The sequence below is a fragment of the Lissotriton vulgaris genome, chromosome 3_1, assembly GCF_964263255.1.
Source record: "Lissotriton vulgaris chromosome 3_1, aLisVul1.2, whole genome shotgun sequence".
NCBI lineage: Eukaryota > Metazoa > Chordata > Amphibia > Caudata > Salamandridae > Lissotriton > Lissotriton vulgaris.
In genome coordinates, this window is record NC_141689.1 from 1,471,915,760 (window position 1) to 1,471,943,678 (window position 27,919).

The following is a 27,919-nucleotide window of genomic DNA, read 5'->3' on the forward strand; positions in this document are numbered from 1 at the left end:
ATAGGTAAATAGCTGGTGCACACATTCTTCAGTCTTGCGTAGAAATTGTCATGCTATGACTATTCTATCTGATGACTAAAGGCTGCTTACAGTATTTAGTAGGTAGTATGTAAACTTTTGTGGAATGTGCTTTTTTGGAGCTATGTGGTAAATAATTTTGATTTGCAGTGATACTATTTGCCTTTTGTACAGCTACTATGGCAGTCTAGAATTATGATGTGCAGATTTGTAGCAGCGGGTGAAACAGCCTACATCTGAGCAGCAGGAAATTTTTTGCTCACAAGATGCATTTACTATTTGTTTCGGAAATGTGCTCTACCAGGTAGAATGTTGGCATATTTCATGGAATTTTATAGTTTTGATGGAAGTTTTTACCTTCCCACCTGCAAGCCAACTAAGAAGCCACCATGAACCACTATATAGAAAAATTGCAGTATGATGTGCAATTTATGTTCAGCAAAAACAAACTAAAAAACCATCAGGATTTGCAGGCAGTAGGACACAAAACTGGCACCAGTGTTCTACCATCTATACATTTGGGAATAACCTGAACCACGATAGGACTAATAGTCCAACCCAGTGAATGAAAACATATTATGGCATTGGTTCCATTAAGGATAAAATAATCACAGAAAATCATGATAAATTGACAGTAAGAACGACTGAGCAATGATTCAGATAAGGCAACCATCCTGTGAACTCATTGCATACTGAGTATCCTGTTGAGATCCTAAGTTAGCGATGAAGGTTTATTACCATTTGCTGTTTGAGATAACATACTTTCTGCTTGCAAGTGCCTGTTGTGCTGACATCAGCTTAATCACTATCATTCTTTCTTTCAGCCTGTGAACTGATGAACCATGGGATACTGGCCCTGGTCAGCTCTATTGGATGTGAATCAGCAGGATCTTTGCAGGCCTTGGCAGATGCAATGCATATTCCTCATCTCTTCATCCACCGTTCCACAGAGGGCACTCCAAGAAGTGGCTGCAAACTCATCAGAAATGAACGGAATGACGATTACACCCTTTCTGTAAGACCGCCGGTCTATCTCAATGATGTATTGACCAGAGTTGTTACTGAATATGCCTGGCAAAAGTTCATCATTTTCTACGACAACAACTACGGTAACTATTGATTTCACAAAAAATGTTTTATGCTTCAATTTTTAACATTGACTTCTACAATGTGTGAGGACTATTCTAGTCTTTTTGTCTTCTTCCCAAAGTCCATCGTTCAAGCCAATATAAATCTATGGTTTAGTTGCAGTAGTTTGTTACATCTAATGTGAATCAAAAATGTGTCAACAGAGAATACAGTCATTATTTGAAAGTAGTTAATGTGATAGAAAAAAACTAAAATTCAAAGAATTTACAAGCTTTTGTATGCAGAATAAACAAAATAGATACACTGGATATTATCTGCAATAATGGATGCACAGAGGTCTGTGTGCGTGTGCATGAGATCGCAGTTAGCGGACATAGGACCACATGTATAACATTTGGAAATAGCGATTACCAAATTGCGATTTTCTGAGAATTGTAATTAAGTAATCACTATTCCCAATGTATGAAACATTAATGAGGTAGGTCGCAATTTGCGACCCATTGGGAATCGCTGAAATCACAAGGATGGTGGCCTGCTGGGCTCAGCAGACTGGCATGTCCGTGATTGCTTTTAAATAAAGCAATCTTTCTTTTTCAAATGCCGCTCCTTTTTCTTAAAGGAAAATGGGTTGCATTTGAAAAAGAAAAATTTAAAGTTTTCTTTTAATTTTTTAAGAGCAGGAAGTGGTCCTTTGGACCACTGCTTGCTCTGAAAAATTGTTTTCGATACCATTCACTAAAGGGGAAGGGGTTCCTTGGTGAATTCTTAATAATTTGAGAATGGGTTACCCCCTACTTGAAGCAGGTGGAAATATGTGAATATTTTGCAACTGCAGTCTGATCACAAAACATTCCTACATACCACTGAAATTCGGTATTAGAAAGGGACGCCCTAAACACGCCCTTTCCTAATAACGATTCGCTAACCCATTTTGCGATTCGGTAATAGGTTACTGAATCACAAAACAGGGTTTGGTACATTGGAAAAACCCTTTTTCCTGGTTGCAAACGGCCCAATTCTGCAAATCGGGCTTTTGCGACCTTAAGAAGCCTAAAAAGATTAAGCTTAAGATGATGTGCATTACACAACATAAACCTTTCTGATAGGGTGAAGATTTCTTAAAATATATGTGAATACATTTCCTGAAGGGACTAATTAATTATATGGAGTTAAATATCCTAACCAACCGAGTAGATATTGTAAACTAGAGCATGTGCATGCACACGTAAAGACTCAGCTAAATATGTTTCAGTTACTACATATCTACCCACCAAGATCACATGACATTGACTGTACTATTTCATTTTTTTTAACATATTTTATTTGTTTTAGACATACAGCAATCATATATCATCATTTCACATATCCCCTACGGCCCTTCTTAGTATTATCTCTGCTTCCCGTTTCATCCCACACTCTCTTCATTATTAATGCTGTTCCATATGGTGAAGAAAGACAGTGCCCAGCCTTGCCGATGCGCTAATATGCTAGGTCCAACCCCTATTTCGCCCACCCCCCTATCCAACTCCCCCCTCCCCCCTCCCTCTGCACCGGTGTGTGTAACTGCTCCCTGTGGCTTCTATCTTACATTGCTTTACGGCCATGTTCTGTGACATTCCTCAGTATATCTATTGTACCTGGGGGACTCCATCTAGCTCCGCTTCCTCGTCAGTACCCCCTCACTGGATCTCGGATAGTTTCTGTACCAATACCTCCCATGCTTTCGCTGAATCAAGTGCCTTTTCTTTGTTCAGTCGTCTCGCCTGCCGAAGCCTGAACTCACTCTCGCTACTTGCCCACTTTAAGATTTTGGTTCTCCATTTCCACCCCTTAGGAGCCTCTCTTGCCTTCCAATTCCTCGTTATTTCCCTTTTTGCTAGGATTAGCCCCATGTCCACAAATTTGCTCATTATTTTTGTGTTAGAAGTGTGTGGAAACCAGTGCAATACGCAAGTTGCAATATCAAAAGTCAACTGTCATTCTGTAATGATGTTTAACGTGTCACCTACGTCTTCCCAGTATTCCCTCAATTTAGTGCATGACCACAACATATGTTCCAATTTTGCTCCTTCATGCGCACAACGGGGGCATGCCGCTCCTTCTACACTAAAATATTTCCTTATTCTTCCAGGGCACAGATACACTCTATGAAGTATGTAAAAATGCACCAGCTAAAACCTAGCATTTCTCGTGCTCTTCCAAGCTCTCCGCAATAATTGTGCACAGGCTGTTTCCGGTATGGATTTTTCTATGCCTGCTTCCCACTTTGCTTTTAGGCTGTCCAAGGGTGTCAGTCCTTTGTTTAACATCCAAGCGTATAAACAAATGATCGCCTTAAAGGTCCCAGCTGCCATCATTGTATACTGACACGCCATTGTCATTTTAGGTTCAGTAAGCCCTTCTCTCCAGTGCGCTTGCAGAGCCCCAGTCAGTGTCGCACGTTGTAGGTACCCTCCTCTAGGCAGGTCATATCTCTCCTGCAACGCCTGATAGGACAGCATTTCCCCATTCTCATAGAGGTCTCCTATTACGTGGATCCCTTCTTGCTCCCAGCCCTGCAACGGTGTCCAATCACCCCCATGTGGCAACGCCGTGGCCATCCCCAGAGGGATTTCAGGCGCATAAGGATGCAGTACTCCCGCCCTGCGCTGAGAGCGGTTCCAACATAGCCTCAATGTCTTCTCTTACAGGGATAGATCCCTAAAAATCAATTTTTGTTGCATTACTATAAAAGACAGAACATGGCGAGGAATACCCCTACCTCTTAAATGCTCCGGACCCCTGAATTCCTTCGGCCACTGCTTGCGTTAATACCTGTAGCTGTGCCGCCAGATAATATAATTAAAAATCCGGTAGCGCCAATCCTCCCTCAACCTTAGGGCTAATCAGCATAGCCTGTGCCACTCTTCTCCTACCAGACCCCCACAGGAATCCCATATCGGGAGTGTTCTAAAAAAGTATAACAGCCTAGGCAGCGGTATCATCTTTAACAGTGCTATGCGGCCTGTCACAGACAGTGGGAGTGTAGCCCAAAAGGCCATACTACCCTTCAGTACCCTCACGCCTGTCCCAACATTGCCCTCCAGCATGTCAGTAGCACTGTGATATACATGTACCCCCAAAAATGCCAGGCAAGTTGGTTCCCACCGAACCTCAGTAGATGCAAAGGAGGGAGATTCTCCAGGTCTCATCGGAAACAAACATGTTTTCGACCAGTTCACCCTCAGTCCCGATATATCTCCAAATCCCGAGAGCAAGCTCGCCGCTCCTTCCAGCGTTTCCCCTGTGTTCTCCAAAAACATTAGCAAGTCGTTGGCATATAGCAGAATATGTTGCCTTACCACCCTGTAAGACAGTCCCCGGTAATCCTCACCTAGCCTGGCCTTCACCGCCAGCAGTTATATAGCTAAAGCAAACAACAGGGGGGAAAGCGAACATCCCTTCCTAGTTCCCCGTGCCACCAGGTATTGGGACGATATCAATGTCCCAACCCGTACTCTCACTACTGCCGATGTGTATAGCACTCTTGTCCAAGTCACAAACTCAGATCCCGTCCCAAACCGTTCCAGCGTTTTATACAGGTAGAGCCACTCTAAGCTATCAAATGCTTCCTCTATGTCTACTGATAGCACCACAGGTCATTGTGCCCCGGCTGTTCCTCCTCTAATATCCTAATCAATCTCCGAACACTAAGGGAGGTATTCCTGGTTGGTATGAAACCAGCTTGATCCTCATGGATCAATGTGGTCATATGTGCAAGAGGCGAGTCGCCAATATCTTACTCAAGATCTTATAATCTGTAGTTAACCTTGATAATGGGCAATAGGAGGCCGCGTTTGTCCCCTCTCATCCAGTCTTCAGTAGCGAGATTACCAGGGCTTCTCGCATGACGCTGGGGTGACACCCCAGTTCCTTTGCCTCTTTGTAGACCTCCACTAACCTCGGAGCCAGCAAGTACACATATGTTGCATTAAATTCAATCGGTAGCCCATCAGTTCCCGGCGTTTTATTCCGGGCCTTGTGCTTGATAGCAATCCTAATCTCCTCTAATTGTATGTCTTGGCCTAGATAGTTAGCTTGCTCCTCCGTGAGTGCTGGTAGTGTTACCTCATCCAGAAAGGAGTCAATATCAAGATCTCCCGCCCTCAGTGAGCTATCATACAGTCTTTCATAATATAGCCTGAATCGGTGTAATATCTCGCTCTGGGTGAAGGCTACCTCTCCTTCGGCATCCTCCAATGCTAGTATAGTCAAACCCTTTTTCATCGGGTTGGCCAGCCAGGCCAACAACGTACCTGCCTTATCTCCCTCCGCATGCGTTTTTGTAAGATAGGACTTATGGTCGAAACAGCGCAAACTCTCCATCTCTCCTGCTACCTCCTCCTTCGCTGCTGTCACTTTGTCTTGAGCCTCAGAGTGTCCTGGTCATGCTAGCTCCGCCCTCCTCAGCCTACCCTCCGCCCGATCCACATCTTGGAGCAGTACTTTCCGTACCCCTACATATTTACCTGTGCATAGCCCCGTATCATCGTCTTAAAGGCATCCCATTCCAGCGCCCTGGTGGAAGAGGTGCCCTTGTTCTCAGTGAAGTAGTGCGTTATCCCTTCTCCCACCTCTTTCTGGAAAACCGGGTCTTCCAGTGTCTCCGGCCGTAACCGCCAGGTGGGAATAGCCGACACCTCCGGATCCAATGCATGGCAAGGAGCAATGGATTATTATCTGAGAGTGTCCTGGCAAGGTATTCTGTATGTACCACCGAAGATGCCACCGAGGGTGAGCACAACACCGTGTCTAGTCGAACATGCAGATCATGCACCGCCGAGAAGTATGAGTAGTCCCGGTCAGTAGGGTGGTGGGTACGCCATACATCAATCAGCCCTCATCCGTCCTGCCAGTCCCGCCTACTTTTTGTTACCCTATGTGCCGGGGAGTCCGATCTATCCAAGTCCATATCTGCTATTGTGTTTAAATCCCCTCCTAGCATCATCGAGCCCATGAAATAATGTGCTAACATGCTTGACAAGCGCTCCAAAAAGCTTGGCTGGTCAATGTTTGGTGCATAAATGCTACACACAGCTATATCCCTGCCCCAAAGTCTACCCTCTATCACTACAAATCTACCTTCCAGATCTTTTGTCTGTCTCATCATCTGGAAACAAACTCTGGCCCTAATCCATATTAATGCTCCCCGTGCAAATGCTGAATATGTATTGTTGAATACCTGGCCTCTCCACCTCCTCTGTAAAGCTACGCCTTTCCGCCTTAGTGAGGTGAGTCTCCTGCAGCAGTGCAATGTGGATCCCTCTTCTAACTAAGTATGCATGGACCTTATGGCGACGTGTCATGGTGTGGAGCCCCCGTACATTCCAGGTTATACAGCGCAGGTCAGCTACAGACCCCATCGTTAGTGCATACTGCTATTTTCTCCGCATCTGTCTCAGACATCACACCGGTGCACCCCTGCCCTCCAAGAACAGGACATAGAACCAAACAGCTAGTCCCCGTCCAAACCATTGCAACAAACACCACCCAACTAATCCCACCAGCGATCTCTGAGGGCATGCCTTATGGGCAATGAGGGGAGCTCAGCGCCCGAGGTCTGCCGCTTGTCCTCTGCTCACATCAGGCCCTGAAAACCCTAATCAGTTGGATGCCTCATGCCTTCCCCCCCCACCATTCACCACCTGGAAACTCAATGAGCATTAGCGAAAGCCGCTCCCGCCCCTCATTCTCAGTATGATCAAATACTCTCAACGGCTCCTGCAACAGTTCGTGCTGCGTCTTCACTACTTCTGCTCACTTATTCAACATCCCATCTGCCGTCGCTGGGGTAATCTTCGGCACCCGTACACTGTCCACTTTCGAGACCTCCGTATCCGAGCGCTCCTTATCTTTGTCTGAGTCTGTGCCCACTGGAGACTGCACCTTCCGCCCCCGATAGTGCAGTTACCGCCTCCAACGCGCTCCTTGTCACTCCACCTCAGTCTGCAATACCGATGGCCTCCTCAAGCCCCTCCCTCTGCATCAAGGTCATAGCGATCTACGCTGTGGCAACCCTTCAGAGGTGCTCCAAGTTCCCGGGTCGTGTCCATCTTTCCCAGCTCTATAGGAATCCAGCCATGCGCTAGCTTCATCTGGAGCTTCATGAAAAGACGATTCACCATCGACAATTATTCTTAGTTTGGCTGGAAATAACAAGGAATTCTGAAGCCCCTCATCCCAAAGCTCTCTTTTAATGGCAAGGAATGATGCTCGTCGCTGCTGAATTTCGAAAGTATAGTCCGGGAACAGGTTGACCCTACTGTTCCCAACATGATAGGGGACATCAGCACGCGCTCTCTGAATCCCTATCTTGGAAATGCAGCAGGCGGGCCACCACCAGTCTTGGGGGTCTCCCTGGTTTTGGGGGTCTGGCAGGCACTCGGTGGGACCCTCGAGGGTATAGAAGGAAGACAGTCCCTCCGGGGCCACTTCAGCTCCCAACCAGTTCTCAAGGTACTGCACCATGTCTGCCCCTTCCGCTTTTTCTGGCAGACCGACTATTCGTATATTATTCTGCCTATTTCTGCTTTCAGCATCCTCCGCCCGCATTTCTAGTGCCGTAATGCGATCCAAGGCGTCCTCCATTGTGGCCTTCAGTGCGACCTGTACCGGTTCCACCACTTGGAGCATTCCCTCTACAGACTTTACCCTGTCCACTAGTTTAGAGTGGTCTGCCCGCAGTAGCCCCAGTCCTGTGGCCACCTGCGCTATGTCATGCTGGAAAGCAGTGCGAGATTCCGCAATGGCTGTTAAAATTTTATCAAACTGCTGCTGCAAGGTAAGTTCCTGAGTCATTTTGGGCGGGATCTGCTCCACCTGATTAGTGGCCACACTATCCAATTGCTGCTGAGCTTCCTCCTTCCTTCCCTTTCAGTTTCCCCATGGAAGCGGTCGTTGGTGTCAATCTGCCCAACTCTGCACGGTCCAGCAATAGCCCTGCCAGCTAAATTGGGAACAGCACGTTGCCGCCACCTTGCCTCAAGGACAGTTAATCGTGGTTGTGACTCGTGGGACCGTCCACTCAGTCCTGCACCTCCTCCTTTCAGCTTTAAGGCGCCGATTAGTATGGTTCTCGAACGTGGGCGGGCGCTGACAAGTGTGCAAATCCCCAACGCCAAGCAGCTCTCCTTCTCCTGGGTAACTCCACAGACAGTTGCGGCCCAGCCCAGGTTCACCAGTGGTACCCCCGCTCTCGTGTGCAAGACTGCTGGTCACTGCGGTTCACCGCCCTGCAGGCGTCAGCTTCTTGGCCTCCAGTACGGCTGCGTTCTCAAGCAGTGGTCTTTCCTGTCCCCCGCAGGCGTCTCTGCCCTCCGGCGCCCTGGCTCGCAGAGGGCAGCGGCCTCAGGACCCCGCGCCCACCCACACAGCTCGGGGGTTCATGTCCCTCGCACCCCACTCACAAGTGCACTGTCAGGCTCTCGCCGCTCGGGCTCCGCAGCAATCCCGGTCCCCCAACGCAGTCTTCTGCCCAATACCTCGCTCCAAAGAGGGTCAAACAAGCACTGGGCCAGGGCAATCAACACCCTGCACCCGTTTCCCTGCTCGAGTCCAGCTCTCCCAGCCGCCGCCAGTCTCAATCTCGTCTCTGCTGCCGCTCCACTCTATCAGTCGGCTATCTCCACCTCTCCAGCCGTCAGCACCACTGCCATCGCCAAGCCGCCATCTTTAAATCCGCTCCATTTTGTACATTAGCCATCAGGAAGGCCACTGGAGGTCCTCCAGTACCTGCTACTGCACTCTCCACATGGTCATCGACGGGCGCGCCCCACTCCACTATGCCCTCAAGTCCGTTACCTGGTCTTCGGAGTGGCCCTGGTCTTGCCGCACCATCCGCCTCCCGGCAGCCCCATTAGCAGAAGGGCCACCGCAGCGCCAGCCAGGATCCTCTCCGCTCTTCACTGCTCTCACCCTCGGCAGCATGCAAGGCGCCCAGCTGTCCCCCGCGCCACTCTGGTTCTTCTCACCGCCTTCCTCGTTTGGCTGCGATCATCGGGGGGATCCGCTCCCTCAGCTAGCAACGAAGCCCAGCCGCCTTCTTGCCTTCGTTGTTCCGCCCTCAGCGCCGGGCGCGAAATCACTGGCAGAGTCCCGATTTCAGCGCCGCTCCGTTCCACCGATAGCGCCCAGCTGAGTGCGTCTCGTTCCCATCTCAATTGGTGGGGTCAGGGGGTGCAGAGCTTCCGTAATGCACGATAATTCCGGGTTTCAATGGCGGAGCTCGGCTCCTATGCAGCCACCGCCATCGGCTGCTAATCCACGCCCCCCTGACTGTACTATTTCGTGCTATGTATGTGTTCTTCAATCAAATTATATAGATGAAACCAAAAGGAATGCTTTTGAATGGCATGCTCTTTTCTTTCTAGCTAATTAGTCATTTTTTTATGTATTAATTTATTTATCAACTGTTTTATCCAGTGTGAACAAGACTCAGTAGATGGCAGATCGTCTAGTTATTAAGCCATAATATGTAATACAATAAATATTAATATAATACATTTAGAATGTTTAATATAATTATACTAAGCAGTAGTATAAGGTCAAAAGGATATTCAATTTCAGTAGCATAGAGAGGGAGATATTGTTTTTTTCCATACCTGTACTCGTTGTGAAAGTTATATCATAAATAAGACATCTTTCAGTCAGTCAGCCAAAAACTTTATTTCCATTTTGAGAAAAATCATAAAAGTTATAAAAAATACAGAACAGTAAAAAAGAAGGAAATCCACATGCCAGTTTCTAAAATAGCGACAATCACCCTCGAACTTCATAATATAATAATAAATATTCAAAAGTGTAAAAACACCCTTTTCACAGAACATTTTAAAATGTCATGTCCACTATTAGTATTTATACAGTAAAGTGCAAGTGCACAGTGCTAGATAAAAACTACAACACTTAAACAAATAGTTGTCAACTAGTCGTTTTGTTTTTCCAGCGTATCACCCATACCCATCCTAAAAACTTTACAACGGCGATGACAATGGAACCCTTCAGTGATGATTTCAGGATCCTAAAAGCATTGCTACTAGACCTAGTGCCTTAGGTTAGAGTGATGCGTTTCAACCATCTAGACCTTTGTTTTTTAATACAAAGGACATACAAAAAAGATATGTAGCTCTGATTCCTTCATATCCTCACAAAAGGGACACTTACTGAGATTAGTAGTACACCATTTGTTGATGAAAACATTTGTTGGTAGCGATCCCACCCTGAACTGATGGTACAGAGTCCTATCCCTTTTGGAAGTAATTAGATCCCAATAGCTCGCGTAGGAGGCCTCATACTTGGCATCAAGAAATGTGTTAGTTAGTGAGGGTTTAATATTGGATGAGAATCGCTTCGAGACTAACATGTTTCAGTACGCTGCCTTCAGCTCAGATTTGGGTGGGAAAGTGCTATCAGCAGGTGCCGACCAAAGATGACTCAAACCCATCTCACAAAATGTATTTTTAACAGACTTTAGCCAAGGAATTTTTCTGGAGACATCTAGGGGCTAGATGTAGGTAATTCTATTTTACCACTTCTAAAATACCGAATTTTACCGATTCGGTATTTAAGAAGTGGTGAAATAGAAGGGGGCACATGTAGGTATTTCAGAATCGGTAAATACCGAATCTGTAAGATTCGGTATTTACCGATTCGGTAAATACAGAATCGGTATCCCCCATTGATTCCTATGGGACTTGAAGCCCATAGGAATCAATGGTGAATACCGAATCGGTATTTACCGAATCGGTAAATTCCGATTTTTGCAAGGGTGCAGGGGGTGTCACTTTGACACACTCCGGCACCCCAATTCCGGACTTGTGTGCCATGTGGGACACAGACATGCCCTAAGGGCATCTCTGTGTGTCACATTGCACAGTTGTGCATGCACAGATGTGCATGCACACCTGGATTCGGTATTTTACCACCCAATTGGATTGGGTGGTAAAATACCGAATCTGAAAGGCCTGCGGCACTCAAAGATGTGCTACCTACATGTGCTTTTACAGAATCGGTATTTTTACAGAGTCTGTATTTACCGAATCGGTAATTTTACCGAATCTGTAAATACAGATTCGGTAAATACCGATTCTGTAAAGCATGCTCCTACATTAGAAAACCCTAATACCGGTCGGAAGCGGCCAAAATCGGCCGTTTCTGACCGGTATTAGGGCTCCTACATCGGGCCCTATATCTCTTACTTCAGGTAAGGCCGTTGCATAACATGATAATTCAGGACTGACCCAAAGCCTCCTCTAATAGGCTATCGGCCTATAATGAGCCACATCACTGATCAACTGACAACTAAGATCCAAATACTAGGGTAGTAACGGGGTAGATTGCGGAAGGCCAATTATAGACCTAAGAAATTTGTTTTGGGCCAACGCCAAGTTGTCTAGATTCGCATAACCCCACAACTCGGCCCCATAAAGAATTGCAGCAATAGTTTTAGTGTTATAGATTTGCAACAGGGGAACAATTGGTTTGGTGTAAGATAACCTATGCTCCTTCAAGAGTGCCCCGGCCAATTGCGCATGCTTAATCGTGAGCAAGTCTATTTGGGGCTTCCAGGTGATACTTTTATCAATGGTGACTCCTAGATATGAAAATGTCTGAGTTTGCTCCAATATTCCCCTGTTCATTTTGACTGTACCCACAAGATTCTTTCTGTTTTGTAGGACCATGTATTTCGTTTTGTCCACATTTACAGTGAGATCATGGTCCCCACAAAACTCCTCAAACCTCTTGAGTGCTCTTTGAAGTCCCTCACTAGTCTTCAAAAGATTGAGAGTATCGTCTGCAAACATTACAATGGGGATCTTGGAGCCAGCTAGGGTTGGTGTATCCGTGGGGAAATTCTCGAAATACCCCATTGATATAAACTGAGAAAAGGGTTTGAGCCAACACGCACCCTTGTCGCACGCCCCTTTCAACTGGAAACATATCCGTTATATTGCCCCGGGTAGATCGTCTAGATATTAAGCCATAATATGTAATACAATAAATATTAATATAATACATTTAGAATGTTTATTATAATTATACTAAGCAGTAGTATGAGGTCAACAGGATATTCAATTTCAGTAGCATAGAGAGGGAGATATTGTTTTTTACGAAACCTGTACTCATTGTGAAAGTTATATCATAAATAAGACATCTTTCACAATTTGAAGAGGCATTGAAATAGCAGGATTTTTGTTTTTTTGAAAACTTGTTTTTCAAATGCACTTTACTCATTTTTGCTTAACGCCTTAACGGCGGCCCCGATTATGCGGAAGCGCGGCACTTCCGCTAAACGGGCGGGGCCGCGTCGGCCAATGGCCGACGGCAGCACGGAACGGGTTAAATATGGTATTGATACTAAAATTGTAAATCTTGAAATTATAGTAAAATATCAGACTATAATTTAGAGATGTAACAACATAAAGCAAAGTCCTCTAGAGAAGCAAGCATTTTCAATTGCAATCTTCTTTACGTCAGAGTTTAAACCCCCTGTTCATAACTAATTATATACTAATTTAAAACATTTTTTTAGTTTAGAAATTCTATAGTGAAAACTCTTTTGTTTAGGTAAGTGCTAAATAACCCTAAAAATGCAGATGCCTAGGATAAAACGATTTTAACTGCCACAAAAAATGCATATATCCCTTATCAGTTTTGAAAATATGTTTATGTGCATTAAGGCTCTCTCTCTGCCATTGACCATAGCTGTCACCAATAGTGTGGTATGAAGTGAGTTTGTGAGAGGCACAGTTGAGCCTAGGGCATTAAACCTACCCTCGGTAGTGATTTATTTTGACAGCTAGAAAACATTGCGTGACTTTTTTGTTTGGTTCCAACTAGAGCAATCTCTATAAAGTGAAAAACAGCTGCTTCAAAGCCATGAAGCTTCAAATTTTAATAGTAGCTCACCCACAACTTTAACTTCAGAAGAGATGATGTATCAATTAAATAAAAGTAGACAAGTTAAAAAAGTGGAACGAGAAGTGATCTGAAATGTTGCAAAGCTATAAACGCACTTACAAAAATGCATTCCAGTGCAAAGTATTTAAAACTAAAAAATATACACAGCTTTAAGAATAAACATACTTGTCACAAAATAAGAAGGACAAAATAAAAAATAATAAAGAAAATTTGAGAGGAAAATTTACGAGAAATGTCTGAAAAATCAGGAGCCATGGGTCATTCTTACTCAGTCTTCCCTAATACAGTAGCAGTTTTTGGACTAAGTCTGTAAAAGAAAATGTCAAAAGTGTCTTTAAACGTAATGGATTGTCACGTGATATGCTGAAACTGACCACCATCTTAAGGTATCTGAATTTATTAAAAAAAATATTCAAATTTAGACAGAGGAGCCCAGTATTGGAAGTTCCTGCATTGTGCCTGATGAACACCAAGGCTGGCTAGTCTTAATTCCACTTCCTGCTTTTTTTACCATTTACACTTCCTGTCTAATTTTGTCACTCTTGCAGGTTCTTTTTCATCTGTGCTCTCCCCTTTTATCACTGTCTTCTTTTCACTTCCTTCTTACTTTATTCCTTTTCTGCTATTCTCTCTGGATTTCAGTTAAAGTCGGATGAGGAAAACTAAGTTCAAGTCCCCAAAAGTTATAATAAGATGTAATCCTGCCTATCCTAGGCCTTCCTGGAAATACAGCTCAGTCGAGGAAATGAGGTCACATCCTACATTCTTAAATGCACCCACAGAGAATTAAAGAGTGAGGATGTCTGCACATATTTACTGTGAAAAAGGTCACCATGCTGGTGGAAAATACAACTAGAAAGCAATAGTATTCACAACCACAGAGAACTCTTCATAGACATTTGGCTTAACAGTACTTCTGTTGATATGTTGTCAATAAACTGTGTCTGGCATTTTGTTTTGGTCACTTCATTTCATTGTGCTTTGTTTTGTTAAATTATAACTCCACCGTTTTGTTTATACCGATTTAATGTTTGTTTACTGAATGCTTTCCTTTCCTTGAAGCATTCTTCTTTATACAGGTTTGATCTGACTCTATGTTATAAATTGTAGGTATGGCTGCTCTGTTTTTTGTATTTACATATGACTGAAATAGGATATTGCTTTATGGATATATCTGTGTCCCTATGTATAATTTGCTTTTTCTTTATTATTAAAATAGTTTGAGCAAGAAATGAAAGCTGATCAGACACCATGGTATTATAATATGAGAGCTGTCATAGACTGCTTTCCATACTTTGTAGTTCTGGTAGGAGCGTGCTGACAAAATATTCTGTACGGGGTGAAAACACAGAAAGCAAGATAGATTTTTAGAAAATGTCTTATGACACAAGGCTATAAACACCCGTAAAAATATAGGGCTGCATGTACGACCATTTTAATTGTGAGACGCAAAAGAAATGTACAACAGTGTCTCAGACGCTGTTTTTGCGATTCCCAAATTAGTCGCAAGGGACCTGCCTAATTAATATTCATGAGGTGGATCATAATTTGCACCCGATAGGGAATGGCCGGCCTTCACAGAAGTGGTGGCTTGCTGGGGCCATCTGGCCATCATGTTTGTCATTACTTTTTATATAAAGCATTTAATTTTTTTCTGTGAAGGAAAACGGGATGCATTTCAAAAATAAAAATGAGATGTTTCTATTTCATGTGCTAAATTGCCAATCACAAAATAGGAAGGGGTCCCCTGAGGACAGGGGACCCCTTCCTGATTGTGACTGGCTTACCACCTACTTGAAGTAGGCGGTGAACTGTGATTATTTTGTGTTCGCATTTCAGTTGCAAAACAATTGTACACCCCCCCTGTGACTCGCTATTGGGAAGAGATGCCCTTGGTATGCCCCTCCCTAATAGGGACTTACAAAGCCTATTCAGCAAGTCTGTAACAGGTGTGCGACTCACAAAATAAGCTTAATACATGCTGCAAGCTGTTTTAGCAGTTGCAAAGAGCCCGATTCTCCATTTGCGACCACTAAAAACAGTCAGACATGTGGCCCATAAAGGCATAACACTCAACATTTACATGCAGTTGCAAAATCATATTTAGAATTTTTTTTTACCCAAATCTGAGTACACAATTGTATGTTTTAGTATTTTGCCATACTTCATCACTCTTAACCTACCCTATTCCATTGTGACTCAGTGTGATTTGAAGACACTTACAGCACAGAAAAACCACACCACAGTAAGATGCTGTCTTTTTACTCAATTGACTCCCTCCCTCGGATCTGCACAAAGAATGCGTTCTCCTCACCAGAACCATCACGCGGTGGCTCGATGGCTTTCTTAGTTTATTCATCTGCCGGGGAAGGGACGTGCTTCTGCCATGCTCTCTGTACTCCATAGCAACCCGATGTACGTCTGTACTGCGTGCGAGCCATGGAAACTGCTGATAGAAAGAAAAGAGAAAAAAAGGAAAGATTCCCTCCAGGCCACTAAACTGACTGGTCAATTAACCTGCTGGGTCTAGGGATAAAACCACAGAGTTCATGCATTGCAAATTTCCAAGAAAATGAACACATGAATAAAAGTCTTTGTGAGAAAAATCACAGAATCATGCATTGTCACATTGTAATTTTGCACTCCCAGGAAAAGAAAGCACTATATCTACTATTTTATGATTAAAATGATGTTGTTGTAAGAGTGAGCTTTAAGGATTCATGTTGAAAATCACTACTGGACAAGGAGACAATCTTGTGAAATACAAAATGGATAATCAGACAGATCAGTGCAGAGTTTAATGAAACATTTTTTAAGCTAAGGGGAAGATCTCATAATGAAAGTGCATCTGACATGTTTGTCCAAATAGCAGCTTTTTTTGTAGATTTTATGTAGCACAAACTTGGCCTAAAGGCATTGCAGAGCTTTAACCGAGCACCAAATTACATTGCACACGGTCAGGTTCCTTTTTTTAGGCACATGGAGACCAATAGTCCTTTTTAGGAGCAGAGTTAAGTCACTCTTGCACCACGCAAGGTGGTGCAAGTGTGACACAAGTCCTAAATTAGATTTATGTAGCCATGCAAGGCCACTTTATAAATCTGGAGTAAAGCAAAGCAAATCTCTGCATTGGCTTACTCTGCCTTGGGAAGTCATTCCATGAGATTTGCGTGGGTGTTCCATGCAACTCACATGGTTTAGTACACATTCATAGATTTACCATAACTGGTAATCCTGCGAAGGTGCCAAAAATATACTTCTTCCAAAGGGGGGAGAACAAGGAGCAATGTCTTTATTTATGCTCGTTACTTCCTCTTGTTACATGTAACACTTCCTGCACAAAAACAATCCTGCATGCAACACAGGCACCCTTGTACCATGGTGCAAGGGTGCCTGTGTTGACACTAGACTGGCAAAAGGCACAAGCGCCGGGGAAGAGGCAGGAATGCGCTGTATTGAGGCAGATATGGCACATTCCTGCCCTTTACCTGTCAAGCAGTGTGGCACAGCAAAGTGACTTGCGGCGCTGCACTGCGTGACACATTTGTAAATAGGCCCCTTAGTCACTAGAGTCACTAGATGTGGAGCCAACATCGGAACTCAGTCAGCAGCTCATGCCAATCTCAATTGAGCCACTAGTTGCTTGGTATCTCCAATGACCAACCTACACGCCTAGCATGTTGAGAAAAAAAAGTAAAACGAGTTGCAAGTCTTTTTAATTCCTTAGCTTCCATCCTTTCAACAGTGTGACGGAGTGGATGACTTGAAATGGGAGAACTCATGATAAAGATTAAGACACTGTCATCTTCTGCCTGAGAACAACTTTCCTCATTGTTGATATCAAGTTTAAAAAAAAGATGTTTAAACAGGCATGCTGGCATCGTAGATTGAGTGGTGGGAGGAAAATAAATGCAACATTGTCGGAGCGATGGGGACTTATGACAAGTATGGACACACCATCAATTGCTAGGGTGGTTGCCGACATAGGATGTGTTCACAATTATGGCATTGGCTGCACTGAATGCTATCAGGTCCTATAAAATCTGATTCTTTTACATTAAATTCCATAAAAATAGAAGCATCTTACATTGAAACAAAAAAACAACCATCTTTGATTTCAGACAAATATATTCTTTCAGAGGGTACAATTGAGTTTGACAGATTAGAGTGGTTTTCAAAGGCCAGTGTTTGCCTCCCACCTTATGCAACCCTCCAAAGAATTGTCATATATTTTCGGAAAACTGTTCTAAAATTCATAATCTGCAAGAAAACTTAAAGTTTCTGTAAATTGCACCCAGAATTAGGTTTAGTCTTTTCTGGGGAGAAGGAGGACATGCCTCATTCCCACTAATCTGGCTTGTTTCGCTGACTTTCCATGCTAAAGAAATTACATTTACAGTTGGTAATAGTGTCCACTACATAGGCTCTGTCAGCAAAAATGTGATAGGCATTATCATTTATTTTCTGGCAACAACTCCTCTTTTCCTGAATTTACATTTTCAAAAGCAATGATTGGTAAAGGAAAAATTTATTAAATAGCATTTTGTTTTTACATACACATTAGCAATGCAGCCAATAAATGTCTTCTTTGTTCAAATAGTCATTTTGGTAATAGCCGTATGCATTAACATCAGAGGCAGAATGCCACAAATGTTTGTTGCAAAGTTGTGATAGAATTATATATTCGAATAGGTCATCATCCTTATAACGACAAGTCTGTGCTCCTTGAGGGAATCAGTTCTTGGCAATTAGGTCATTAGCATAGTTATGGAGTTGATACATTTTAGATGGTTTAAGGAAAAAGTAAAGAAAAAAGGTGATGTGGTGAAATAGTAGATCTCACCAGGTAACATTAAACTAAAAAACTAACTGAGCCAAACACCATCACAACTCTAGTCGAAAATCTTTTCTGCTCCAGATATTCAATGCCTCAAACCCTGCCTTCACCTCATTGAGACCTGGATGTCCAGGGCCTAGATTAATCTTAATCCAATCAAGACACCATCTCTGTTATTTGCCCAGACCAAGCAAGTAATAGTACAAACCTTGCTCATTGACATGAAGCATGATTGCTTCAGAAACCAACATTAGCTGAATGCAAAGTCACCTGGATTCATTAACCTATGAGAGACATTGTGGTATAAGTTAAGGGAAGAGTGACTACCCACCTCCCCTAATACCTATAACCCTTGTCAGGGTCAACCACTAAAGTCACCAAATAAACCTAGGTTTAACCCTCTGATAGCTATGACATAGAGCACACAGGTTAAACTTAGAGGCAACGTGTAAAATATTTATGGAGTACTAACAGTAATAAAGTCACAACATAACACAAGAAGAATCCCAAACCAATTTATAAAAATAGAGATGATTTAAATAAACAACACTAAAACAACACAAATCCAACAGGAGTCACTGGAGTAATGAATGTTGAATGTTTAACTATAAAATTACAGCCAAAAGGGGTTAAGCACCAAAAATTGTCATAAAGGTACATTTTACCAGTACCTAGATGCAAGTTAAGGCTGGTGCAATGGAGCACGAGTTGCATACAGAAACCAGGTTTAAACCAGCGGGAAGTTTTACAGCATTAATTAGTCTCTGCTCAGTAGTGCACAAAAACAAGCTATGGCAGAAGAGAGCTTCTCATCATTGGATAGTTGCTGGACAAGGTCTAGCTAAAGCTGTTGACTTTTGATGGGAAAGAGTTTGGATTCCTACAGCGGGGTCAGGCTGCAGGCTTTTGTGGAGCAGGGCTCCAAGAGGCCAGATGTCGTGTCTAAAGGTCCAGCTTAATCAGATATTGTTAGAAATTGAGTTTCTGGTTTGCAGAGGTATGAACCCAGTGCAATCAGGAACCACAATCCCATTCCGGGCTAGCCAGATGCAGACCATAATTTAGCCTTTGCCGCCCTCTGTTAGCTTGGCACAGTGCAGTCAGGCTTAACTTAAGAGGCAATGTGTAAAGTATTTGTGCCACACTTCAAACAGTAACACACTGAAAACACCACAAAAAGACTCCAAACCAGTGTAGATCAATAGATTATGAATTCATAAATAAAACAAGGCCAAAAATCCAATAAGCAGAAGTCGAGATACGAATTTTTACAGAATAAAAGTGTAAATAGCACTTAAGAAGCAATTAGCACCTATGGAGGTTATCTTCTCATCCTGGATGGGGCAAATTTAAGAGTTCAGGTCGACTTTGATGGAGCGCATGCAGGATACGGGAGCCACGCAAGGGTCATGGAACAAAGTACCATGATCCTGTTCGCAAATGTGAAATGCAGGGTGCAGTCGAGTGATATGTCGATATCCATTCCACAGTTGAGGTGGTGTGTCGATTTTCTCCATGCAACAATGGTGATGCGCCAGTTCCATAGACAAATTGGCAACTTCGGGATGCGTTGGTCTAGAAGCCAATACTCTGGGGTTCCCAACAGAGATGCGGCGAACATCTCTCACTGCTACGGCAGCGATGCGGCCGTTCTGATGATACGGTTCTGGAGATGATTCATTGGTTTTGAGTGCTATGCACCAGTTCTGTTTCTGCAACAGCATTGATGAATCAATTCATGCAGCAGAGGATGCGTTGGGACCACTGGAGCATACACCTGGGAACACTTTCAATGGACCTGAAATAGAAGACTTTGATACTGATGAGTCTCAAAACAGAAACCAAGCCAGCATGCCAGTGGAAATCACTCTGAGTTCAAGAAAGAATCTAGTTCTTCCTCAGCAGGGGCAGAGGTTAGCAGGTAGCAGTGCAGCACAGCATAAAATCAGTTCTTTCAGAGCAGCAGTCCACCAGAGTGGCAGTTCTTCCTAAAAGAGTTTTCTAACAGGTTCAAAAGTGTCTGATTAGGTGGGGTCTGAGACCCAGTACTTATACCCAGTTGTGCCCTTGATTTGGAGGTGACTTCAAAGAGGGGCTTTGAAGTGCACAGAGGTCCTCTCTTCCCAGCCCTGGCTCCAGACTCCCTACAGGGGGTATGCAACTCTTTGTGTGGGGGACAGGATACAGCCCCTTCAAAAGTAAGTGTCAGCTCTTCCCTTTCATTCGGCACCACAAGAATGCAGATGGCCACTCAGTCACATCTAACCTTCCTTTGTATGTTGCTGTCTAGAGGGATTGCAAAAAGTCCCGCTGTCACCTACCTCAGATGTGAATTGGAGACAGGCTGCTGGCAAACACAGCTTTAAGAGCAGAGAAATGCCATCTTTCTAAAAGTAAAACCAAAGAGGATGATGGACGGATAGTTGAACATTGCAAGCACTCAACTCCAGTCAACTGATCTGAGTTTAATCCATCATCATTCTTTAGCTCACTCTGCCACTCCAGTTCAGACATGGCCATTTGCAAATCAGTCTGACCCTGTGCCTCATGGGAACAATCCAGTCCGAACTGGCAAGCCATGTCTTCACTGGACCGGAAACAAGCATCCTGGGAACGGTTTCTGGCTAATCAGCTGCCATCAGCCAGGCTAGCTTGAATCCAGTGGCAAAGTGAGCAAGGGACCCACTTCTGGCCAAACCCTGACAACTTAGGGCGAACAAAGCAAAACCAAAGGGGATGATGGATGGAGTGTTGAACATTGCAAGCACTCACACCCAGTCCACTGATCTGGGTTTAATCCATCATCATTCTTTAGCTTACTCTGCCACACCAGTTCAGACATGGCCATATACAAATCAGTCTGACCCTGTGATTCATGGGAACAGTCCAGCCCGAACTGCCAAGCCATGTCTTCCCTGGACCAGAAACAAGCATCCTGGGACTGGTTTCTGGCTAATCAGCCATCATCAGCCAGGCTAGCCTTTTGGTATCTTTCTAAAAGTAGCATTTCTATAATAGTAATGATAAATCCAACTTTCCCAGCAAAGAGGATTCATTATTACCATTCCAAATATATTAAACATGGCAAAGCTAATAATTCTCAATCAGAAATTACAGCTTAAAAACATAAAAATACATTTCCAATATTAACCTGTTTTTGGGGTAGGCCTCACAATAGAGAAAACTCAACATCTTTGTTGCTTCTTTGAGCAATTCACTTGCCTCTTTCTATACTTCAATTGCTTCTTTGTACACCTCAGTTGCTTCTTTCAGAAATTCTCTTGCCTCTTTGTGCACTTCGCTTCCTTCTTCCTGAACCCCTCCTGCCTCTTTCTGTACCTCTCTTGCCTCTTTGTGCACCTCTCCTACCTCTTTCTGCACCGCTATTGCCTCTTTTTCAACCTCTGTTGGTTCTTTCTGCACAGCTCTTGCTTTTTTTCGGCACCTCACTTGCCTCTTTCTGCACTTCTCTTGGTTCTTTGTACACCTCTGTTGCATCTTTCAGCAATTCTCTTGCCTCTTTCTGCGCTTCTCTTGCTTGTTTCTGCACCTCCCTTGCATCTTTCTGTACTTCTGTTGCTTTTATCTGCACCTCACTTGCTTCTTTCTGCACCCCTCATGTCTCTTTCTGCACTTCTCTAGCTTCTTTCTTCACCTCTCTTGCCTCTTTCTGCTCCCTTCGTGCCTCTTTGTGAATTTCTCTTTCCTGTTTCTGCACTTCCCTTGCCTCTTTCTAAACATCTCTTGCCTCATTCTGCACCTCTATTGCCTCTTGATGCACTTCAATTGCTTCTTTCTGCACCTCTCTTGCTTTTTTCTGCACCCTTCTTCACTTCTTTGCATCCCTTTTGCCTTATTCTGCTGTTCTCTAGCCATTTTCTCTACCTCTGAGATCTCTTTCTGTACCTCACTTGCTGCACTTCTCTTGGTTCTTTCCACACATCTATTGCTTCTTTCAGCAATTCTCTTGCCTCTTTCTGCACTCCTTTTGCTTGTTTCTGCACCTCTCTTGCATCATTATGTACCTCTGTTGCCTGTTTCTACACATCACTTGCTTCTTTCTGCACCACTCTTGCCTCTTTCTGCACCACATGTTTTTCTTTCTGCACCTCTCTTGCTTCTTTCTGCACCCCTGGTCCCTCTTTTTGCCCCCCTGTTCCCTCTTTCTGCACCCATCCTGCCTGTTTCTGCACCTCTCTTGCCTCTTTCTATACCTCTGTTAGTTCTTTCTGCACTTCTCTTGCATATTCCGCACCCGTCGCGCCTCTCTCAGCACTTGCTGCTTCTTTTTGGATACCTCCTACCTCTTTTTCTACCTCTCTTGCCTCTTTGTGTACCTCTCCTACCTCTTTCTGTACTCCTCTTGCCTCTTTTTTCACCTCTGTTGGTTCAGTCTGTACTTCTCTTGCTTCTTTCTACACCCCTTTTGCCTCTTTCTGCACCCCTCTTTTCTCTTTCTGCACCTCTCTTGCCTCTTTCTGTACAGCTGTTCGGTCTTTATGCACCTTTCCTGCCTGTTTCTATACCTCTCTTGCCTATTTTTGTACCTCTGTTCATTCTTTCTGCACTTCTCTCGCTCTTTCTGCACCACTTGCACCTCTTTCATCACTTCTGTTGCTTCTTTCTGCACTTATCTCCTTTCTTTCTGCACCTCTTCTACCTTTTTCTGCTCCCCTCTTTCCTCTTTCTGCACCTCACTTGCCTCTTTCAGCACTTCACTTCCTTCTTTCTGCACCCCTCCTGCCTCTTTCTGTACTTCTGTTGCCTCTTTTTGCACTTCACTTGCTCCTTTCTGCACATCTCTTGCCTGTTCTGGCACCTCTGTTGCTTCTTTCTGCACTTCTCGTGCCTCTTTCTGCACCTCTGACTTAGAAGTAGTTTTAATCCCTCTGCCCTATTTTGTACTAGGGCCTAACAGGGGATATCATGCCAATGACAGGGGTACCCCAACCCATAGTGTATCCTAGTGTATGTAGGTGTTGTTACTGTATTCTAAGTGTCTTTCAGCATAGCACTGGCTCCGGGCCTGGTTAGTCAGAATCAGTTACCACCAGTACCAGTCAGCAAAAAGTTGGGGACACAGGATGTCTTTGCAACAAGGCCTCTTTCTGCACCTCAGTTGGTTCTTTCTGCATATCTCTTGCTTCTTTCTCTACCCTTCTTCATCTTTCTGGAATTCTGTTGCCTCTTTCTGCATTTCTCTTGCTTCTTTCTGCTCTTTTCTTCCTCTTTCTTCACATGTCCTACCTCTGTTGGCATAGTTAGAAATTGTCATTTAAAAAATCTTTGGAATTCACTGAAAAAACCATAGGTTTCAGGAACATTGTAGTTAGAAATTAGCATTAAAAAAACCTTTAAAATTCACTGAAAAAAACATAGGTTTCAGAGACGTTAAAGTTAGAAATGAGCATTTAAAAAACCTTAGAAATTTACTGAAAAAAACACACGTTTCAGGGACGTTATAGTTAGTTGGTCATTTCACTCATACAAAATAGAGAAATTCAGCAGTTATAATTAGTTGAGCTAACTATAACTCACACCCCACAATGCACTGCTGAGGACATCACATATTACATCATTAATACCATTCTAGATTGCTTAATTGTCTCATGGCTTTCTTGAGATAATCTAGTACGTCTTGAACCACAATATTGCAACACTGCTGTGGTCCTCCTTTAACCCCTCCCATGCTTATGACGAGCTCAGCTCGTCATGGCCATTAGAACACTCACACGTGGGGATGATTCCCCTGCTGTGCTGAGTGCTCTAAGGAAACGGGTGTGGCTATGACAAGCTCAGCTCATCATGAGCACATGAGCACCGTGGCTCATGACGAGCTGAGCTCATCATGAGCACCGGGGCAATGTGAGCGCCCCCGCCCCCCAGCACAGCGGGGGAATAACCCCTCAGTCAAAGGGTTAACCCCTTCAGTGCCAATCTCTCAATTTTGTACAAATTATCTGATTTCTGTCTAGTTTTTTTTTTGGGCCAAGCATTTCAAATACTTAATGACCAATGTCTCAAAAGTGTCAATCGCACAAGGAGGCAGAGTGTGGTTAAATCTAGACTTTGGTTTAAAATCACTCATACAACTTTCTCCTAGTTCAAAACCAAGTTATGTTATGTTATCTGTATCTTTTATAGCGCTCGGCTACTCCAAGGAGTGTCCCGGCGCTTTTAATGTTAACCTGTAACAGAGAACACAACAGGGGAAATAAAAAGGGACCAGAAATCAAAAGAAAGAGCATATCTAGAGAGCAAAAAGCCAAGTTTTAAGGACCTTCCTAAAAGTTAACAGGTTGGAGGTGCTACGCAGTGACACGGGCATAGTGTTCCATAGCTGTGGCGCCACCAGCCTGAAAGACCGGCCGCCAATGCGTGCCCTTTTTACCCGAGGAACAACGGCAAGGAACAAAGACTCGGATCTCAGGGATCGGACAGGATGGTAGAAGGCTAGCCTCTTTTGAAGATATTTCGCTCCAGAAGCGTGAAGAGCCTTGTGAGCCAAGGTCAAGGCCTTCAAAACTATCCTCTTCCGGATAGGCAGCCAATGAAGTGACTGCAGGAGGCCGGAGGTTCTGGCTCGCCCGTAGAGGCCAAAGATGGCCCGTGCTGCCGAGTTCTGGACCACCTGCAGCCGTTGCAAGAGATACTCCGGCAGGCCGAGATAAAGGACATTGAAATAGTCCAATCTTGAGCCAATTAAGGCCTGAACCGTGATCTTCCTATGATCTTCCGGGAGCAGAGGAAGAAACTTGCCGAGCATCCTGAGGAGGCCAAAGCATGTGTCCATTAGGCCCAGGATCTGTGATCTCAACGTCAGGCCGTTATCGATCTTGACCACCAGATTCTTGGCTAGCTGGGAAGAGCCTGCCGGAGGAAACATGTTGACAGGCCACCATTCCTGCCAATCTGGATCAGACCGACAACCGAAGAAGAGTACCTCAGATTTATCTGAGTTGCACTTGAGGCTGTTAAGCTGGAACCAGTTAAAAACAACCCCAAGGCACCCGCGGATACTCTCTCCGTCAAAATCTGCTCCCTTCCCACACGTAAAGAGGAGCTGGGTATCATCGGCGTAGGATACGATCTGGGCCCCAAAAGACTCCGCCAGTGCCGCCAGAGGGGTCATAAAGATGTTAAAGAGAGTCGGGCTCAACACTGAAGCCCTGCGGGACTCCGACTCCCAATGGCAGCATCAAGGCAGAGCAAGGGGAGGCCCAGACCGTTTGTCGACAGCCAGCCAAAAAATATCTAAACCAGCTGAGCACCGTCCCCCTCAGACCGATCTCATAAAGTCTGGTGAGGAGACCCTCATGGGGGACGGTGTCAAATGCCGCCGACAAATCAAGCATCACAAGCATAGCTTTGCCTCCTGAATCCAGTACCTCCTTGATTGCCTCCGACACTTCCAAAAGCGCCGTTTCGGTGCTTAAGTTGGTACGGAAGCCGGATTGGGTGGAATGCAGCATATTGTGGGATTCTAGAAAATGGGAGAGCACAGTGTGCACATGCTTCTCCAAGATCTTAGCAAAAGCAGGCATGAGAGAGATGGGCCTGTAGTTGGCGAGAACCCCAGGATCTAAACCAGGCTTCTTGAGTAGAGGAATGATCATTGCCTGCTTCCAAGCCTGCGGGACCACCCCCACATCCAAGGAAAGATTCAGAATGGGATTCACCAAAGGATTAATGACCTCCGCCACTTTCGCCAAAAATTTGGCGGGGCACGGGTCAAGAGGCGATCCGGATTTTAGTTTGGCCATAAGTTCCAAGGACGAGGAAACTGAAAGTGGCGGAAATTCTGCCAAAACCGGATCCGAACTAGCTATTAAATCTGACCCGCCCTCAGTGCTGGGAGATATTCCAGCCACCCTCAGGGGGAAAGAGTCCTGGATCAATTTTATCTTGGTGGTGAAAAAGTTGCCAAGGACATTTACCCACGGCTCCGAAGGAGCTGCCTGGGTCGAAATTGTGCGTGGGGCCGTAAATTCCCTCACAATAGTAAAAATCTCTTTGCACGAGTTGGAGGCAGTCTCAATCCTCTTTGCAAAATAACCTTTTTTTTCAAGGAGGATGTCACGATGGTAAGCTTTGACAGACGTCCTGTAAGCAAGCTTGGCCACGGAATCTTACTGTGAGCGCCAAGCCCTCTCTGCCACCTTGCACTACCGTCGCGATGCAGCCAGTGCTTCAGTAAACCAAGGGGCAGAGACCCATTTAGCTGTTTTTCGGGGGGCCATCACAGGGGCAAGGTCGTCCAGCCTGTCCGTCAGCCATGCTTGCAGAGACTCTAAATCCCTTTCCAAGTATCCTGACATAGGACAGGGATGATCCAGACATGCCTGTGCCAGCATTTCCGGAGTCACCCGATGATACGCCCTAGGTGCTTGACACGGCTGTCGAAGAGCAGCACTAGATGGGTTTTTTGTACCCAGCACATGAAATTTGACCAGCCGGTGATCCAACCAGAGCACCGGAAAAGGTGCCAACATCTCAATAAGGGTAGTTGAAAAGACCTGATCCAGGGTATGGCCTTTTTCATGCGTCGGTCCAAAGAGATAAGGAGAGAGGTCTAAAGGAGCCGTAACATCAATCATTTTAATCGTGTCTGCGTCCAGTCTATCATCCATATGGAGATTAAAGTCCCCTGCCAATACACAGTGCTCGGATCTCAACACCAAAGCTGAGACTACCGACTGGAGCTCTTCAAAAAAAGAGCCTACCGATCCAGGGGCCCTCTAGACTAGGAGCCCTTTAAAAGATTGGTGAGGCGATAATGCTATGGAAAAGGCCAAAGATTCACATCCAGTGATCACATCCATAGGAATAGTGGAGCATGTGGCCAGTTTACTCACAACAAGTGCCACACCGCCGCCCCTCCCCTTCAATCTATCCTGCCTGAAGATATTATAGTCAGAGGGAATAGCTGTGGCAATATCGGAATTAGAAGACTCCCCTAACCACATCTCTGTCAACATCAGACATAAAGGCTTTTCCGTGACCAGGAGATCGTGAATATCCAAAGCATATCTGCTCAATGATCTTGTAATTAGGAGCAGACATAGAAGCTTCACCCTGTCTGCCTCCCTGTCAGATATAGTGGGCGGGGCATTGCCTGGCAACCACCCACAGCCAGGACACCGCCTCTTACCCTTATACCGACCAGGAAAGACCTTGTGACAGGAGAATGCTACCTTTTGCAGGGACCGGAGCTCCACCGCCGTATATCGAAGCATAATATCGGCTGGAGTAGATAACAAAATAGACCAGCCCAACCAGTTGCACCGTTCGGCTCCGGGACGCTGACGGGCGCAGACGGGCTGGACTCTGGCGTGACTCAGGCGAAGGGAAGGCACGCCCGCTGCGTGTCACCGCTGCGCTCTGAGTAGTGCGCCTTAAGTAGGCATATCACGCTTCGCAAGAGCGCTAGAACGCTCGAAAATGGCCCCCAAGAATGACCCCTTCTCTCCCAAGATGGCGAGCGAAAATGAAGATCCCCAGAACCGGACCCGCTCAAACGGCGGTGATTCACCAGAATTATAATGCAGGTAAGTGGGCGGAGGGAGCACAAGCACACAGTTAAAAACAGTGAAAATAGAAAATAAATTAAAACAAATAAGAAACGGGAGGTTTTTAAAAATAAAGACGCAAGCACAACAGCACTGGTAGATTGCTGGTGAGGTTACCTTGTCAGGGCAGAACCCTCAAGTGCAGACGCCTTAAGTAGGCGTATCACGCTTCGCAAGAGCGCTAGAACGCTCAAAAATGGCCCCCAATAATGTGGCCCCAAGTGATTTTAAATCCATAGTTTCTTCAGTTGTATCATTTTGTTCCATATTCAATTCAGTTAAAATAACTAGGGTGTCAATGTCGCCAATCGTTAGATTACTTAACCGTGATTTGTTCATCATAGGTGCAGTGACTTTGACCTTCAATTTATGGCACTTATGCAGTTTCAATGTTCTTATACATTTAGAAAAGATCTATCCAACTCTGTGTGCAATTGAAGGAATTCACAGG

General features: G+C 44.7%; 1 protein-coding gene across 1 annotated transcript in view; it reads left to right on the forward strand.

The window, feature by feature from the left end:
* Positions 1-27,919, forward strand: part of GRID2 (glutamate ionotropic receptor delta type subunit 2) — a 2,654,005-nt gene that overhangs the window by 1,172,483 nt on the left and 1,453,603 nt on the right. Inside the window, exon 3 of the mRNA XM_086961940.1 lies at positions 843-1,127. Coding sequence (XP_086818066.1) covers positions 843-1,127 — 285 coding nt within the window. The remainder of the gene's footprint in view (positions 1-842; positions 1,128-27,919) is intronic.